Source organism: Falco naumanni, chromosome 8, assembly GCF_017639655.2.
Source record: "Falco naumanni isolate bFalNau1 chromosome 8, bFalNau1.pat, whole genome shotgun sequence".
Lineage (NCBI taxonomy): Eukaryota > Metazoa > Chordata > Aves > Falconiformes > Falconidae > Falco > Falco naumanni.
This window is the reverse complement of record NC_054061.1, coordinates 33,275,635-33,290,634: the sequence shown is the minus strand read 5'-3', so window position 1 is coordinate 33,290,634 and position 15,000 is coordinate 33,275,635. Positions and strand designations below refer to the sequence as shown.

General features: G+C 44.2%; 1 protein-coding gene across 9 annotated transcripts in view; it reads left to right on the top strand.

Annotated features, from left to right (window-relative positions):
- Positions 1-15,000, top strand: part of KALRN (kalirin RhoGEF kinase) — a 528,347-nt gene that overhangs the window by 463,954 nt on the left and 49,393 nt on the right. For 8 of the 9 annotated variants that reach the window (XR_005829443.1, XR_005829442.1, XM_040604676.1 and 5 more), the window contains 5 exons: positions 2,600-2,883; positions 3,740-3,844; positions 9,627-9,757; positions 13,387-13,453; positions 14,739-14,842. Coding sequence is in view for 7 of the 9 variants with exons in the window: in XM_040604676.1 (XP_040460610.1) it covers positions 2,600-2,883; positions 3,740-3,844; positions 9,627-9,757; positions 13,387-13,453; positions 14,739-14,842 (691 nt within the window). In the remaining 2 variants the exon portion in view is untranslated. The remainder of the gene's footprint in view (positions 1-2,599; positions 2,884-3,739; positions 3,845-9,626; positions 9,758-13,386; positions 13,454-14,738; positions 14,843-15,000) is intronic. The other variant, XM_040604671.1, reaches the window with a different exon arrangement.

Sequence of the window (15,000 nt, the reverse complement as noted above, 5' to 3'; positions counted from 1 at the left end):
GGCTGCACTGTCTGGGGAAAGGAGCGGGAGCAGCGAGGTCAGGACCTGGCCTTGCTTGTAAAACCAGGGGTGTTTCCTGGTGGGAAGGGAGGTTCCTGCCCCTTCCATCACGGACCTTGGGGCTCCTGGGTTTGGCCCTGCCTCGAGCCTGCTGGGCTGAGGAATGATTGCGCATCTCAGTAACAAATCCTTGGGGCGGATGGGGTTGTCCCCGGCTCTGTCCAGCCTCCTGTCAGCTCCCCGCCCTTACCAAAAGTTAAATTGGCAACGTGCCGTCAACTGGAGGTAGGGGCTTGGACCATGTTACTGCTAAGCCATAGTAAAAATCTCTGCACATTAATCAGCCGAGATGTGGGAAGATCAGCTTGTCCTGGGTTCTCCTCAGCCTCCCCTGAGCCCAGTCCCCAGCAAAGGCAGCGGGTCCGTGATGCAGCTGCTGGCCCCAAATCACCCCTGACAGTGGCAGCCTCTGCAGAGCGATCACTTCCAACATTTCTTCTTCCATGACCGCAGCCCGGCTCCCTTTGCGCCGGTAATTCCCAGAGCTAACCCTCCTCCGGCGGCAGCAGGGGCACGGGCACCCGAGGGCACCCAGCTCGGCGCAGCCCCTTGGCGAGGAACCCTGGAGCTTCCCATGCCACCTGCGTGGCTTTCGGTGCTGCTGGGGGGATGGAGGGGCGAGGGCACTTGCAAAATCAGAATCACCATCATGAAACCCTAAATTTTGTTGACGCAAGGTGTGCTGATAAACTCCCAGAACATCACGTGGAACCTGCGAGGGGAGGCTGGCTGAAGCCTATTGATTGGAACGTAAGCCGGCCACTGACAAATATTGTCTTGCGCTAGTTAATGTAACACCACTTCGTGTGCATGAAATAACATCAACAGGAGCTGGCTAGACTCAGGCCTTTTTGTGATAAGACTGCTACTTTGCCCTGGGGTCAGAAAAAACCCAGCAGCTCCACCTGGGATCCGTCCTCCTCCCAGCCCCTCTCACGCTCAGTCCTGTCATCAGAAGACAGATGCTTTGGATTTTCTTCCTGTCTGGGAAATGAACTTTGACTTCCTCTAGCTTGTTACAATTATTTCCATATGTTCTAAAAAACTAACTTTTGACTTCAGGTATGTAATAAATTATTGATTCAACTGAGACTGTCTATGGTTATAAAATATGATAAAATATTATAACTCACGGGCTATGTTTTACAAGCTGGCAGAGAGGGCAGGCTGTGGTCTCTGCTGGGTGCACAGCTGGCTGGCAGCAGCAGCCTTGCCCGGCGGGATGGGAGCTCTGCATGCAGGTAGCAGAAGCTACATATTCTATATAATGCTATATTCTAAAACAATATAGGTAGCGATTCTCTGGGAGAGTAGCTCTCCTTCAGCACGTGTACTGTCCAGTATCTCTAATGATATTTACTGCTGAACTGAGAATGTCTGGATGCACCAGGCTATTTTCCTGTGTTGTAACTTATGTTTTTGTTTTCTGCTGGGGCAGATGGAAGATTCAGAGATAACCATCTAGAAAACGTGTAATAACATCAGCTGGCTGCTGATGTACACTCTGAGATGTATCTTACAGGAGTGTGACAATTTCTGAATTCTGTAAAAAAAAAAAAAAAAAAAATTCATCTTAAATTGTGTGGGATTAAACACTTGAGGCCCTGATTGCTCCTGGGGAGGGAGTTGCCTTGCCACAATTTCAGGAAGGTGAAAGCAGAGCACTTGTTCCTAAAGGGCAATTAAGAAATCTTTGAGCAACTTGCTTTGGTTTTAAAGACTTATTGACATTGGCACATCTTTGGTCTGTTGCTTTTGGGGGTGGGGGGGAGGGTAAGGGAGGTCGTACTCATTTCTAAGGTGCTAGTCTGAACATGTGTATTGATAATTGCAGTTGGATACAGTTCAGCAGTATCTCCTGCTTGCATAGAATGGAAATCTTTTTTTAATTTTAAGCGTGCCTTGCACCTCTTTCTTGGGAGTTTCCTTTGGTTTGAACAATTCGTAATTGCTCATTCCAATTTCTTAGTTCTAGGGAAGATGTGAAGTCTTCTGACAAATTGCTTTCAGGGGCAAAGGAGGTAATTTTAAGGTGCTTCAAATAACCTTCAAAAGTTAATAACTAGTTTAACTAACAGTAATGTCATTGGGGTCTTGAAATAGCTGAAGAACGTTTATGGAATTGGAATCTGACAAAGTGTTGGTGGCTGTCAGGTCTTCTCTAGTAATCTGCTTTTTGTCCTTATTTTCTTCCTGGCAATTCATAGTGAAATCTGTGGGAAGAAGCTGAGAAATTCAGCATTTAGCATGAAATTCAGGCTTTCCTCAAAAACTAGATAACTTTGCTGTCTGCAATCTTTTGTAAAGACAGATAGTGTAGTAGGAAATGAGAGCAGTGTGTAAGACTGTGAAAAATGCCTGTTGCGAGGGCATATTCCTCTCCCTGGTGTGCAACAGAGCTTACACGATGTCCATAGGTCAGAAGGCCTTGCATCGAGGCAGCTTGTATCTTCATGCTTAGGACTGCCAAGCGCTTGATGTGCACTAGGAGAGAGAGGAGGTGCTGGTATGATCTCTCACCTGCATTGTTTTCTTCCAGACGCATATTCGGTCTCTTCCAATGACAATGGCGGCAAGTCTGATTCAGTGGCCAACTTACAACCTCAGCCATCCCTCAACTCCATCCAGAGCTCTCCTGGCCCCAAGCGCTCAACCAACACCCTGAAGAAATGGCTGACTAGTCCTGTGCGCCGGCTGAACAGTGGCAAGACCGAGAGCAACATCAAGAAACATAAAAAGGTGCGAGATGGCAGGAAGAGCTTTGACCTCGGCTCACCAAAGACTGGAGATGAAACCACTCCTCAAGGAGACAGCGCAGACGAGGTGTGTGCGGTGGTTGTTGCAGGAAAGCCTGTATCTCTGATAGTCTCTTCTGTGGTTGTGATTCACTCATGAGTAAACCCAGTTCCCTTAGGGTCTGAAGGGAACAGCGAGTTGTATGTAAAATTGCATCGACCCAAGCTGTGTTGCAAACAGCGTTGTCATGCAAAGAGCAGTGGGATATAGAAGGAATAGCATTTGAAAGTTTGCATGTATTACTGACATTTAACTAGAGGGTTTTTTAGTAGCCTATTAGAAAGCTGCTAAGGATAGAAACAAAGTTATTCTTGAGCAGATCATTTTTTGCTGAGGTTCATGTCACCTTTATCCTACCACGGCAGTGTAATTTCTTATTGAAAGAAAACACTCAGAGAAACAGCCGTGTTTCTGTTCAGTATGCTACATGTTTGTAGCTGCAGTTTCTCTCAGGCATGTTCTTTGCCAGGATGGCTCTTTCCTGATAAAGTGCATAAGGAAATACAAGCCAAAAATGAAGATGGTAAAAACTGAACACAAATAGAGGAACACATTTTAAAAACTGTACATTGAACTTTTCTCATTTAAATTGAAAAATACTTTTCCATCAGCAGACAGACAACTGTAACTGCCCTAGCTTCTTGGGTGACCTATAAACTGTTATTTTTGTAATGCTTAGAATGCACCAGGATTAACTGGCAAAACCTTACATCTTTATTGCTTCTCTTCCATGGTACTTAGCATTACCTGCAGTTCTCTACAGCCAGTGCAATATTGAGCCAGTAATAGTATCAACAGACCCACAACCTGGTGGTGGGGTTCAGGTATCTAAAAAGATAAAAAAACCTGTCACTGCTTGTAATTACATTTAAATTTTCTTCAGAAGAGCAAGAAAGGTTGGGGCGAAGATGAACCAGATGAAGAGTCTCACACGCCTCTTCCTCCTCCCATGAAGATTTTTGACAATGATCCAACCCAAGATGAGATGGTAAGGCCTCCCCTGCTATATCAGTTTGCTGTTTAAGTACATTTCTCACATAGCCATCTCGCAGTGGTCTTCTAGTATTCAGGGCCTAGACTTGGGGTTTTAAGAGACTCCTATATCCAAATCATAATCTAATACCTTTCACCAACTGGATTGACAAATAGTGCTGGATAAGCAATTTAGCCTTGGCATCCCATTTCATGACAGGTCGATGGTGTGCGTGTGTTGTGTGTGGTCAGAAATTCCATTCAGGCTGGTAACGTGCGTTTGCTGCACCTGTTTTAAAAGTGCCTTTGGTGTCTGGCAGTAGCAGCAGAAATAGCATTTGGTGGCAGCCTGGGCCTGAGGAGTAGGACAGATGCTGGCATCTGTTTAAATCCAGAAATACCACCTTTACTGAGAGTTAGAGAGCCTGGGCTCTCCACTCAGGCTGTGTGCGTGATTGAGGCCCAGGAACGTTTTTAGTCTGTGCCCCACCATCCACTCTCCGTTCTGAAGTGCTTTAAAACTTGCAGATGGAGAAGCCTACCCAGAGCTATCATTTGGCATTTTCAGCGTGTGGCTGGTCATCACTGAATGGTCCATCTGCTCCAGGTAGTTCAGAAGCCCACAAGGTATATGAAGTCCCCCTTAGGAGGGTGGGAAAGGCTTTGGTCTGCCCATCCTTGTGCAGCATGCTGGTGGTGGTATTCTCTGCTGTTAGCTGGGGTCTCTTGAACGTTAAGTCAGGGGTTGCTGTGGTAGATGGTGCAGTGGCGTGCAGAGTCCTTCAGTTGCTCTCTTGGACTTGCGGTGGGAACCTGTGAATACAGCTGTGACAGTGGTTTGCCTTCACAGTCCACACAGGTCCTGTCGGCATGTGTCCTTCCCCACCCTTTCCTGGTGCTGTCATCTCCCTTGTAGAAACCCATCCTCCTGGAGAGCTGTTTCCTGCTTTCCTGCTGGCATCTGTTTTTAGCACTGCCACTTCTGTATCTCTATTCTTTGATTGTAATTACTGCGTGCAAAGAGGCAAGGATAGGGGAGATTAATAAATTGTCAGAAACAAACCCAACAACCCAGAATGTTCTTGGGGAAGGTTCAGGCAGGAGTTTGGAAATAGAGACAGAAGAGCACAAATATTTCTGAGACTCAAGGAGCAGAGTGATGGAGGAAAGGAGCTGGGGGCTTGCTGCTAATTTGTCAGAAATGTTATGACATTGTGGTGGCAGCAAGACCAGAAGGAAGCAGCTGGAGTTGTGGACTCTTGCCCTTTGAGTGCTGCATGTGCTGCTGGCTGTCTGGTGAGGCACGGAGGCAAAAGGTCGATGAAGCTGAGCCGTGGTGGATCCGAGCCCAGCACAACAGCAGTTGTTCCTGGCTTGTTCCCTGTGGTGTTTAGTTGAACGTTTTGAGGTTAGTTTGCTGTTTGGTTTTTTTGGGGGGTTGTTTTGGTTTATTTTTAAAGAAAGAGAAAACTGCTTTAGCTCAGGTGACTATTTTTGATTTTTAACATGCCATGTGATGTCAGTATTTCTTAAATACATTTCTGACAGTGCCAATGTTGTGGAACTAAACTGTTTTCCACTCCAGATGTCTCAGCTTTATAGAGCATTTTGGCATCCTGTTTCTTCACCCAGCCCTAAAAGAGAAGATTAAATAGAGCAAGTTGCATCTGAAACTCTTTTTCTCTCTCTTTTTCATCCCCTACTCGCTTTTTGTCACGAGGGAAAAAACTTAAGTTCACAAACATGGCTGAATTCGCTGGTACAGGAGCATGCATTAGCAAGCACTGTTTGGGGCATGTTCATGGTGTTAATTTGGCTACAGCTCCCTGCTCATGTCCTACTACTGCTTACAGGCATGGGCTTAGGTTGGGCCAGCAGCAGCATGGGGAAGCAGCAGTGGTAGGTGGAAGATGTCTGCATGGTGCAGGGGGTGGCACGTTTCCCTAAGCCCATCTGCAAGGCAGCAATAATTGTACCTCACTGCTCCAGGAGGCTCTTATAAAGACAAATTGCAAGATCTCTTCATATTAGAAATTCATAATTTACTTTCTGGGAAATATAAATACCATTTTCCGATTTGCCCCAAACAAGCCAGACTCTCTCATCAGTCACAGAAGAGTTTTATTTAACCATGAAAGACACGTAGGCAGCAAATATTTCCATGCTCCCTTCAAAATCCTGCTGTTATTTTCTTTTAAGAGATACTGAACAATTTCAGTGAGAAGTAGTGAGAGCAACAGCTGTTCAGTGCCTTTAAAAATCGGATGACCTCTGCTACAATGGTTATGTTTGATGGTTATCATCTATGCGGTTGTCCAGTATCTCTTCAAAGTCCCTATTTTCAGTCTTTTTTTTCCCCCTAGACATGTCTTTCAGCATTGCAGTTGAAACAGGCTGGCTGAGCTTTTTTGTATGCGATTCCTGCATTGCCAGCCCAATTCCTCAATTACCAGCCTGATTACCTGTAGTTTTTGTTGTTGGTGTAATTAGAACTGTTGATTAGATGTATTATTTGTGAAAGATGAGACGATGAGTGGCAGACTGTTAATGCTTCTGCTTTGTCAAAAGGCTTCTGGTTGGGATTGGTCTCCTTTGCCTTTTTTTTTTTTTCTCCTCCTGGAGCTGTGTCACTCAACATGAGCAACCTCCCCAAAGGGCTGTTAAAGAGGTGGCCAGCTGCCTAATTCCTGCCATCACATTTCCATGCCTCGCTCCCCAGCACTATTTAATCTCAGATGCCCGTTCATTGGCACCTGCACAGTGACTCTGCTGAAATACCTGCTCTCCAGAAGACCTTTATTAAGCAGCTGAGAGATGAATAAGCTTTTTAATAACTTTAATGCAGAATTTATAAAAAATTACCTCATGCTTTAGTCCATGTCAGCCTGCCAAAAGCAGGTTATCAAAGGACTTACAGTTTTAGTCAGTGCTTGTATTTCGTTCAAAAGAAATGTGCATACAGGTGAGCTAATAAATACCAATTCCCATAGCTATCACATGAGTTGGGGTTTTCAAAGTGAAGTTTCTCAGGACAAAGACCAAGGGGTGAAGAGGCCCACGTAAAACTGAATATTTCACAGAGGCCAGTCTTTGTGGTGCCATAGGGGATGCTTGGGTAGCACACTGAAGAGGTCTCAGGGTTTGTTTTTTGGGTTTTTGTAATCACAAATCCAGAGATTTGTAATAACCAGGAGCTATTAGCTGTGGGTACCTGAATGTAGATACATCCGAAGACATTACATGGTGTCAGGCACCTAAAATTGCATACCTGTGACCAACAGACAGGCATAGAGAAGTGAGACTGAAACTGTTCTAATTAACGTCAATAGGGAAAAGTGGGCATCTCCAAAGAGTGTTTCTGCCCTCTTGTGCCAGGTGCTTAGGGCGGATGAGATACGTAGGGGTGTTTTCTCTCCACTGATTGCAGAGAGGGGAGGAAAAAGTTACATGTTTAGGTGGCTGAAGTTACCTGAATGAGTGGTGTCGTCTGAGTTCATGTGGAGTTGCAACTGATCTGTGGGGAAGGGAGGGGGAATGATTCATTCCCCCCTGCCTCCCTCCCCTATTGCCTGTAACTCCATCTGTACGTTGTACTTAACTTGCATTTATTAAATATGTATGTATGGGGGAGGGGGTAATTTCTTACATCCACAGTAAGAAGATCAATATTCTGGAGCCTGTAAGACTGTAGATGTCCTTTGAAGGAGGAAACAACAGACATTAAGAGTATTGTAGTCTGGCTGCCAATGAACTTCAGTTCTTTGGTGCTGTTCCCTGGTTCCCACCCTTGGAACTGCTGCAGGGAGACATGCAGCCAGAAGGGGATGGCAATTCTGTGCTTGTCTGATATGGCGACACTCACTCACCTGACCACGCATGCAGTCCTCTAACCCTTCTGCTCCCTTTCACGTTCATTCTCCTGTCTCAGAAGCTGCCTCACTGACCGCTGGTTTCCTACTCCCTTCTCATCCTGCTAACTTCCTTTTCCTTTGCAACCTGGTGTCTTGCAGTCCTCTTCTTTGCTAGCTGCTCGACAGAGCTCCTCCGATGTCCCAACTGCTGCGGATCTTGTCAGTGCAATAGAAAAGTTGGTCAAAAGTAAGCTGGTAAGTTTAGTGTTGTGAAAACTGTGTACACAACAGGCCTAATATGATTCAGGGAAGGGCTTAAAGCCCTTAAAGCCTACCTCTTGTTTCTGGTTTCCTTGCTTTCCACCTTCACCTGCTACGCTTTTATTAATGCTATGTGCTCTACTTCTCAGTAGCGTGTCTAGCATTTTTGCTCCCCCTGTGAGATGAAGCCCACATTTCACATTGCCATGTAGGCTCTGCACTGCATAGTCAAAAGGCGCTTTTGGAGCGGGCTTTGCAGAGCAGGAGCTACTGTACTGCACTCTTTCTGGGGTCTTGTTGGTATTCAAATGGTTTACGCGCTGGGATGTTCTGTTTGGTTTGTTTTAGAACTTGTTCTGAGGCACGGAAGTTTTACTACCCAACGTGTGAATATGGTATTCTGGCTTCCCTGAAAAGACCCTTGAAAGAGTAAAACTGCTTGAAGTATCACAGTTGTGCTTTAAGTTTACAAAGTTTCATGTGTTGCTTTTAATCTGCCTTGTCAACTCTTTCTGACAGGGAGTGGAATAAGCAGTAAAAATGCTCTGGGTTTAATTTGTTCAAAATTTTCAGTATCATGCACTCTCCCTGTCTGGTCCCATGTCTCTTGGACAAGGAATAAATCCTGTTTCATATCTTGGCTTCTCTTAAGTTTTCCCTTGAACAGTTCAAAACGTTAATATCAACGCTAAACCTTTTTTCTGCATGTCCCAGGACCTCTACAATTACATGAATGCTTGCTTTGAGCAAGTTTCACTTAATTACCAAGTCAGGATTAAAGCAGGGTTATGATAAGCCTGTAAAGGTCCATTTCCTTATGTATACTGGAAAGGTGAAGAGAGTAAATAAAAAACAAAAAAACCTGCAGTGATCATTATACTACTGTAACCCTGTGCAAGCAGCTTTATCTAGTGAATCATTTCAGAGGGTTTTGGTGTTTTCTTGGTTTAGATGTTGGTATATGAAGATAGTCAGTGTTCATAGGGTGTTTGATAAGGAGTAAGTGGTAAAGGTTCTTTGTGACATGGGAAACCAAGAAAGACATTCCCAGAATATTTACTCAAAATATTTTTATTTCATTAAGGGACTAACAAATTGAAAAGTATTCAATTATTCTGGTTAGATATATTTTCGGAGGATATTTTATTTTCTCTCCCCTGCATGCAGGCTGTTGTTTCAATTGCAATTACTTTCCAGGGATCTGGGGGAAACTCTGATTATTGTGGAATGTTAGTATGTATCCATCTATTTCTGTTACATTTTGTGTTTCACTTTACTATGAAGAATCCCCATTCAGTCTTTGGCAGAGAAACACTGACCACAGGTAGCCTAACACTGGTTCTGATTGAGACACCGAGATATTTTCAGGATGTTTTGAAATAACTTGGAAAAGTTTTCTCATTCTGGGGCTACAGGAACATCTTCTTCCACCTTCTAGCACAAGGACATCTTCTTTGTTTTAATGCTTTGCTTTTTTTTTTTTTTTTTTTTTTTTTGAGGGGTGGGGGAGGTGTGTTGGTCTTATATCAAATTAAAACTAGTTTGGTTGTGTTTCACTAAGTCCTGCGGGAAAGTATGGTTGGACGCTCTGCTTGGTTTTAGACTGCAGAACTGACTCAAAACGATAACACTGATGCTGGAGTTCAAGGATAATGTTTATTCTGTCATTTTCTGGGGCTTTTATAGACCCTTGAAGGAGGATCTTACCGAGGAAGCTTAAAAGACACCACTGGCTGCTTAAATGAGGGAATGACGCCTTCAACTCCCCCACGAAACCTTGAAGAGGAACAAAAAGCCAAAGCAATGAGAGGCAGGATGTAAGTTGTCTTGCTGGTTCTTCTTTCTGAAATACGCACCCGAGAAGGACACATAGCTGCACTGAAAGAATACTTTGTAGTCAGTGAATGAGCACAGAACTGAGCGCAAAACTGTGTTCTGCTTGCTTCTGGTTGTTCTTAACCTGTAAAAATACTTTGTAAAAGCACTTGCACACCTGGGAAGTTCTTCATCACCCTTTAAAACGTACAGCTTTTACCCCAGATAGCAAATAGCTGTGGCTGGAAAAGCCTCTGAACAGCTAGACAAGTATTGCTGAAATGTTTGCCTTGGTGATTACTGCATTGCCAGAGGTGAAATCAGCTCTCAGAGGGGAATATGTGGTTGACCTTGTTAGCTGCCTTCAAGAAAAAGAACAGAGAATCCCACTACGATTTTTTGAATGAGAGAATATTTTTTGCCTTCATTATTAGCAAAGGAAGGGGCAGATTTCAGGTGCATTTGTGATGCAAATATGCCACTAAAGAGAAAGTTTCATTTGGGAAACCCTCATGGTTATAGTAATGGGAGAGGAAGGAAATGGTGACAGCTCATGAAAGTTGTTTTTTAAAATTATCTGTACACTCCCTTAAATGTAACAAAAATAACACTTATGCCTTAAAAGCTTATCATGATTGAAGCACTTCTTAAATGCATAGTTCAGCTGAAGGACACAGAGAAATGGAGAAACAGAATCGAGAATTGTGTGAAAGAGAGCTGAGGTAGCTGTCTTCTTTATACTGCCTCTTACACTAACAACAGGAACTAACGATCTAATCAAATGGTAGATTGAGGGGAAAAGTAATGCTCCCTACAGTTAGTGTATAGTTTGTGTGGTAAGGTGAGAGGTGGAAGAAGAGCAGCCCATTTGGGAAAGATGCCAAGCAGGGAAGGAAACCAAGTCGGGGAGAACAAGGAGGTAATGAAGAGCACAAGAGGAAGCAGGAGCAAAGCATCACAGCTCTGTCAAAGCTACCATTTGCTCCTACGGTTTGCTGTAGGAAGCCAGAGAAGTGACACAGGTAGGAACCGAAGCAACGCCCAGCAGCAGGCAGGGACATGATGCTCCTGGATGTGTTTCTGAATGGCAGAAGTTATCTCCTAGACAGCCATCAGCCTTCCCACAGGGAGCGTCTCTGCCTTGTGCCTATCTCCTAAAAGCTCCTCAATATTGAAAGTTCTTGGATTTTTCTGGTAGCATTTCATTAATTAGATAACTGACAACTGACTGCAGTTTGCGGTTTTAGTGCAGAGACCTATGCCACTGTAAGCGTAGGTGCAGTAATGATTTCTAGCATGCAACGCTTCTGGCACGGAGACTGGTAGTGTGTTACATGTAATTAGTGGCTGCCTCTGTCCAGAATTCCTGAATGCCAGGATGTTTAGGAGCACCTGCTAGTGGCTTTCAGCACAAAACATCTGTCTCCTTTGCAACTTCTCCAGCTCCTTTGTGTCTCTGCTCCATATCTCTGCGGCTCACTAGGTTTCATTCCATAGCTATATGAGGCAGCTGAGCTCCCAGCTTGAGCTGTGACCCCCCTGTTCCCCACAAAACAGCAGTTGAATTCTTGCACGGGCACAGACAGTAATTTCCTGTGTCTCTGGCAGCACGTGTATGCCAGCAGTTAGCCCTGGTGTTAGGAAACCCCTATTCCATCAGGCTTGATTGCTGCATTTCTGTGAGCAGTAATGCAGTGGTCTCATCGAGTAGCATTGTTCAGTATAGATTTAATGCAGAGTTAGCAAGATATCCAAATATTCAGACTTAGTCAGAATTGAGGAGGCTCTATCCTTGTTCCAGTTCATGCTGTTTTAAATACAGCTGTGTAGTCAATACCTGCTGGTGACTTTTGTTATCAGATGAAAAGATGACTGAGCTTGAATTCTTGGCAATATACATCTTAGTATGCACCTTAAATTTGGCACTACCTCTAAGGTCTTGTGTCAGGTGGGCTTCAGAGAACCAAAAGAGATGGTCAAGGTTGATTTTTCTGCTTGCTAGGAAGAGAGGAGATGGGGAAACACTGGTGCTCAGTTAAACAGTGGAGGTGCAAACCCTGGTTCCTATGAGAGGTGTAAATTTGCAGATTTAGTCTGTTCACCCGATAGACACGGCTGCACTGATTTTTAATTCACACCCGCCTGCCTGCGTCCTGCAGCATTATGTACTACAAGTACCCACTGCTTCATTTTTAGAGCAGAATTTGGCCAGTTGGATCCCTGCAGTAACTCAGAGCAAAGGAGAAGCAGTTGGGCAGGTGGGAGAGATTCTCCCCAATTCCCCAGCAGCTCTCTGTGTTCGTGGAGCAACGCGGTGCAGATGGAGGTGGTGAGAGCCATAAAGTAACCTCCCCGCACATCTCCCTGGGTGGAGGAGAGTGGCAAGCCTTTCACAAGGGCACGGTAGGTCAGCCAGTGAGAGGGGACTGTACAGCACGCACTTGTTCAGGCCACATGCTGCTGCTTTGTAAAAGAGCAACCTTTTGCCCCGCGCGTGTTTACTACCCAGGCATACAACTTGGCAGGGCACTTCGGAGAGCACAAGCATCTGGCATCGTCGCTGCCAGCCCTGCCTTCTGCCAAGGGGGCTGGATTTCACTCTCAAATGAACAAGAAGCTGTTTGACCTCCTCCTGCCACATGTCTTAAGTATCTCCTCTGCTCTCTCTGAGCAAGGGACATGTTGGGAGCGCAGCAAGAGCAGCATTTATTTTCTCAGTAACCTCTCATAATTGTCTTCCCTTGCAACACCAGTCTGCTTTCTTTTCCTCTAGATATTTTCAACCAAGCTTTTATCTTAGCGCTGTTTGCCCTCAGCCCTATCGTTTCAAGTGGGTCAATCTGCTGATTGATGTGAACAGGGCGGTATTAGACATGAAAGCACTCCTCTATCTTGTTAGCCTCGTTACTGCTGTAGTGAACTTGAGCACAGATGGAGTTTGTCACGTGCCAAGTCTATGTAATGGCGTAATCGAGAGGCAAACTGTCTGCAGCAAGCTGTAACTTTTTGAAATTGTCCTCCAAGGCACATTATGTGATTAGTCAGTTTGACTTACAAAGGAGGGGCTTTTTTAGCTTGCTGTTGTTTACATCTAGCAGGCCTTCATTAGGTGACTCTCCTACCCAGGATTATTAGCTCTGAAATAGGCATAAAGCATTTGACACCCACATGTAGATTACCCAGTCTGAAAGATTAAGCTCTTGGTTGTGATGGGAGAGGGGATTTGTTTTCCAGGCATTTGAAACTTCCAAATCAAAACTTAATTGCTGAATCCTGGGCAAAGCCAGAGGGACAGGGGCAAGAAATCCTCTGCTGCCTACTGCAGAATGGGTCAGGACATCTCTCCATCGTTGTCAGGGGGCTGCATGGGGGGTGGAGGAGAGGAGAGTGGGGAGAGGTAGTTCAAAGCACAGGCAGCTGGACTGTTAGGTGTGGTTAGGAGAACTGAAACTACCCTGACCCGATGGTTTTGTCATTTACATTCCACTGAGCTAGAAAAGAATGAAGAGTGAGTTGTGTTATGTGATCTGGGTGACGATGGGGTTTTGTGGAGAGGTAATGTGTGGTTAAAGGATCAAACAGCAACATCAAGGAATATGGTTAAATGCATGTCTGTTCTGTTTAAATTTAGGTTTGTCTTAAATGAGCTGGTACAGACTGAAAAAGACTACGTCAAAGACTTGGGAACTGTTGTGGAGGTGAGCTGAAGCAAACCCTGCCATGCAGAAGGTTTTCCCACTAAAAAGTACCATGCTGATAAGTGACAACAAAAAATACAGCTTAAGAAACAAACTGCTTTATTTGTGCTCTGCGTCCATGGTCCCCTTCTCATGTTGACAGAAACAAGAAGAAATGTCTCTGGAAACTATTTTTGCTTCTGTCTAACAAACATTGTATTTTAGGTTTCAACTTCAGTGTGCAAAGGTTTTTCTTGGCTACCCTGCTTGTGACAAGCTCTGTGTGCTATAGTGTAGTCTTGAGGGCAGTGATGGAGAATAACTGATGCTTCTACCATTTTTGTGCTTTTCTTGCTGTCATATCAAGTAACAGTAACATGCTTTTCTTGAGTTGGCACCTGGACTAAAGCCCTGTGTCTGAGTGCCGGAGTACCTTTCCAGAAGCTGTGTTTGGGTCTGTGCTGAGGTGCATGTGTGGCCTGTGGATTATTGTTTTGCAAAAAACCCTGGAGATAAAATAGAGTTTGGGGCTTGTTTTTTTGGGTGGGGTGGGGTGGGGTTTTTTTGTAAACAAAAGTCATAGTTTTTTAAGCTTCAACTTGTAAAGACCTGGCTGATCCCTAGGGATCACCTGTCAGAGCAAATTCGCAGGCAGGGTCCAGTTTTTTCTCCAGCCAGGACTCAGGGATGGAGGCATGTGTTTGAAGTGCCTTTCGGCAGTGTTTTTGACATTCACTAGTCCAAGGAGAATTATCAGCCCATCTAACAGTGATTTTCAACAGTTTCCAAACTTAAAAACCTTTATATTATCTTCTGCTTACATCAGGCACCATTGGCAGATCGAAAAGCTTACAAAGAAACTCTCAGGAGGTGTGAGAAGTCCTATTCATGTGATTCTTTAAACTTACTGCTTGGCTTTTTTCTCCACAAAATATTCATGGTGATGAGTGGAAGAACTCTGTACAGAGTCTGGCTTCTTCCTCTTACAGAGAAGCCAAGAGTTTGATAAACGACTTTTGTTTAACTTTTATCTTCTAAATGCACTTGTCACTTCAATGACATCTAATAATGGTTTGTATAAGGTAGATACTCAGAATAAATCCTTTTAAGTTTTCTTTTAAGCAAACTGTATGATTTAAAGTATTTAGATGGGTTTCTGGTTTTAAAGTGTACAAAAGGTATTTTAAGCATTTTCAATGTAAAAAATCCTGACATTAGCCTTCTGTTCTTTGGGAAAATAAAAGAGTGTAATTATGCTCCCCCTCCAAATGAACCCTTTGCTAATCACTGATCATTAATCCTAAAGGGCTTCATGAAGAGGATGGAAGAAAAAGGAGTTTCTGAAGATATGAAAGGGAAAGACAAGATAGTATTTGGCAATATTCACCAGATCTACGACTGGCACAAAGAGTAAGTTTTGGTTTAGTTCCTTTTTAAGCACCTTTCTAACCATTTATCCATAAAGGATTGGGGTATCTGGTGTCTGTATGTCTAAGCTGCTTTTAATTGAACAGCAGGTCATTCGGGGCTGAACTTCCAAAGGACATTACCTCACTTTAAATGGTCTC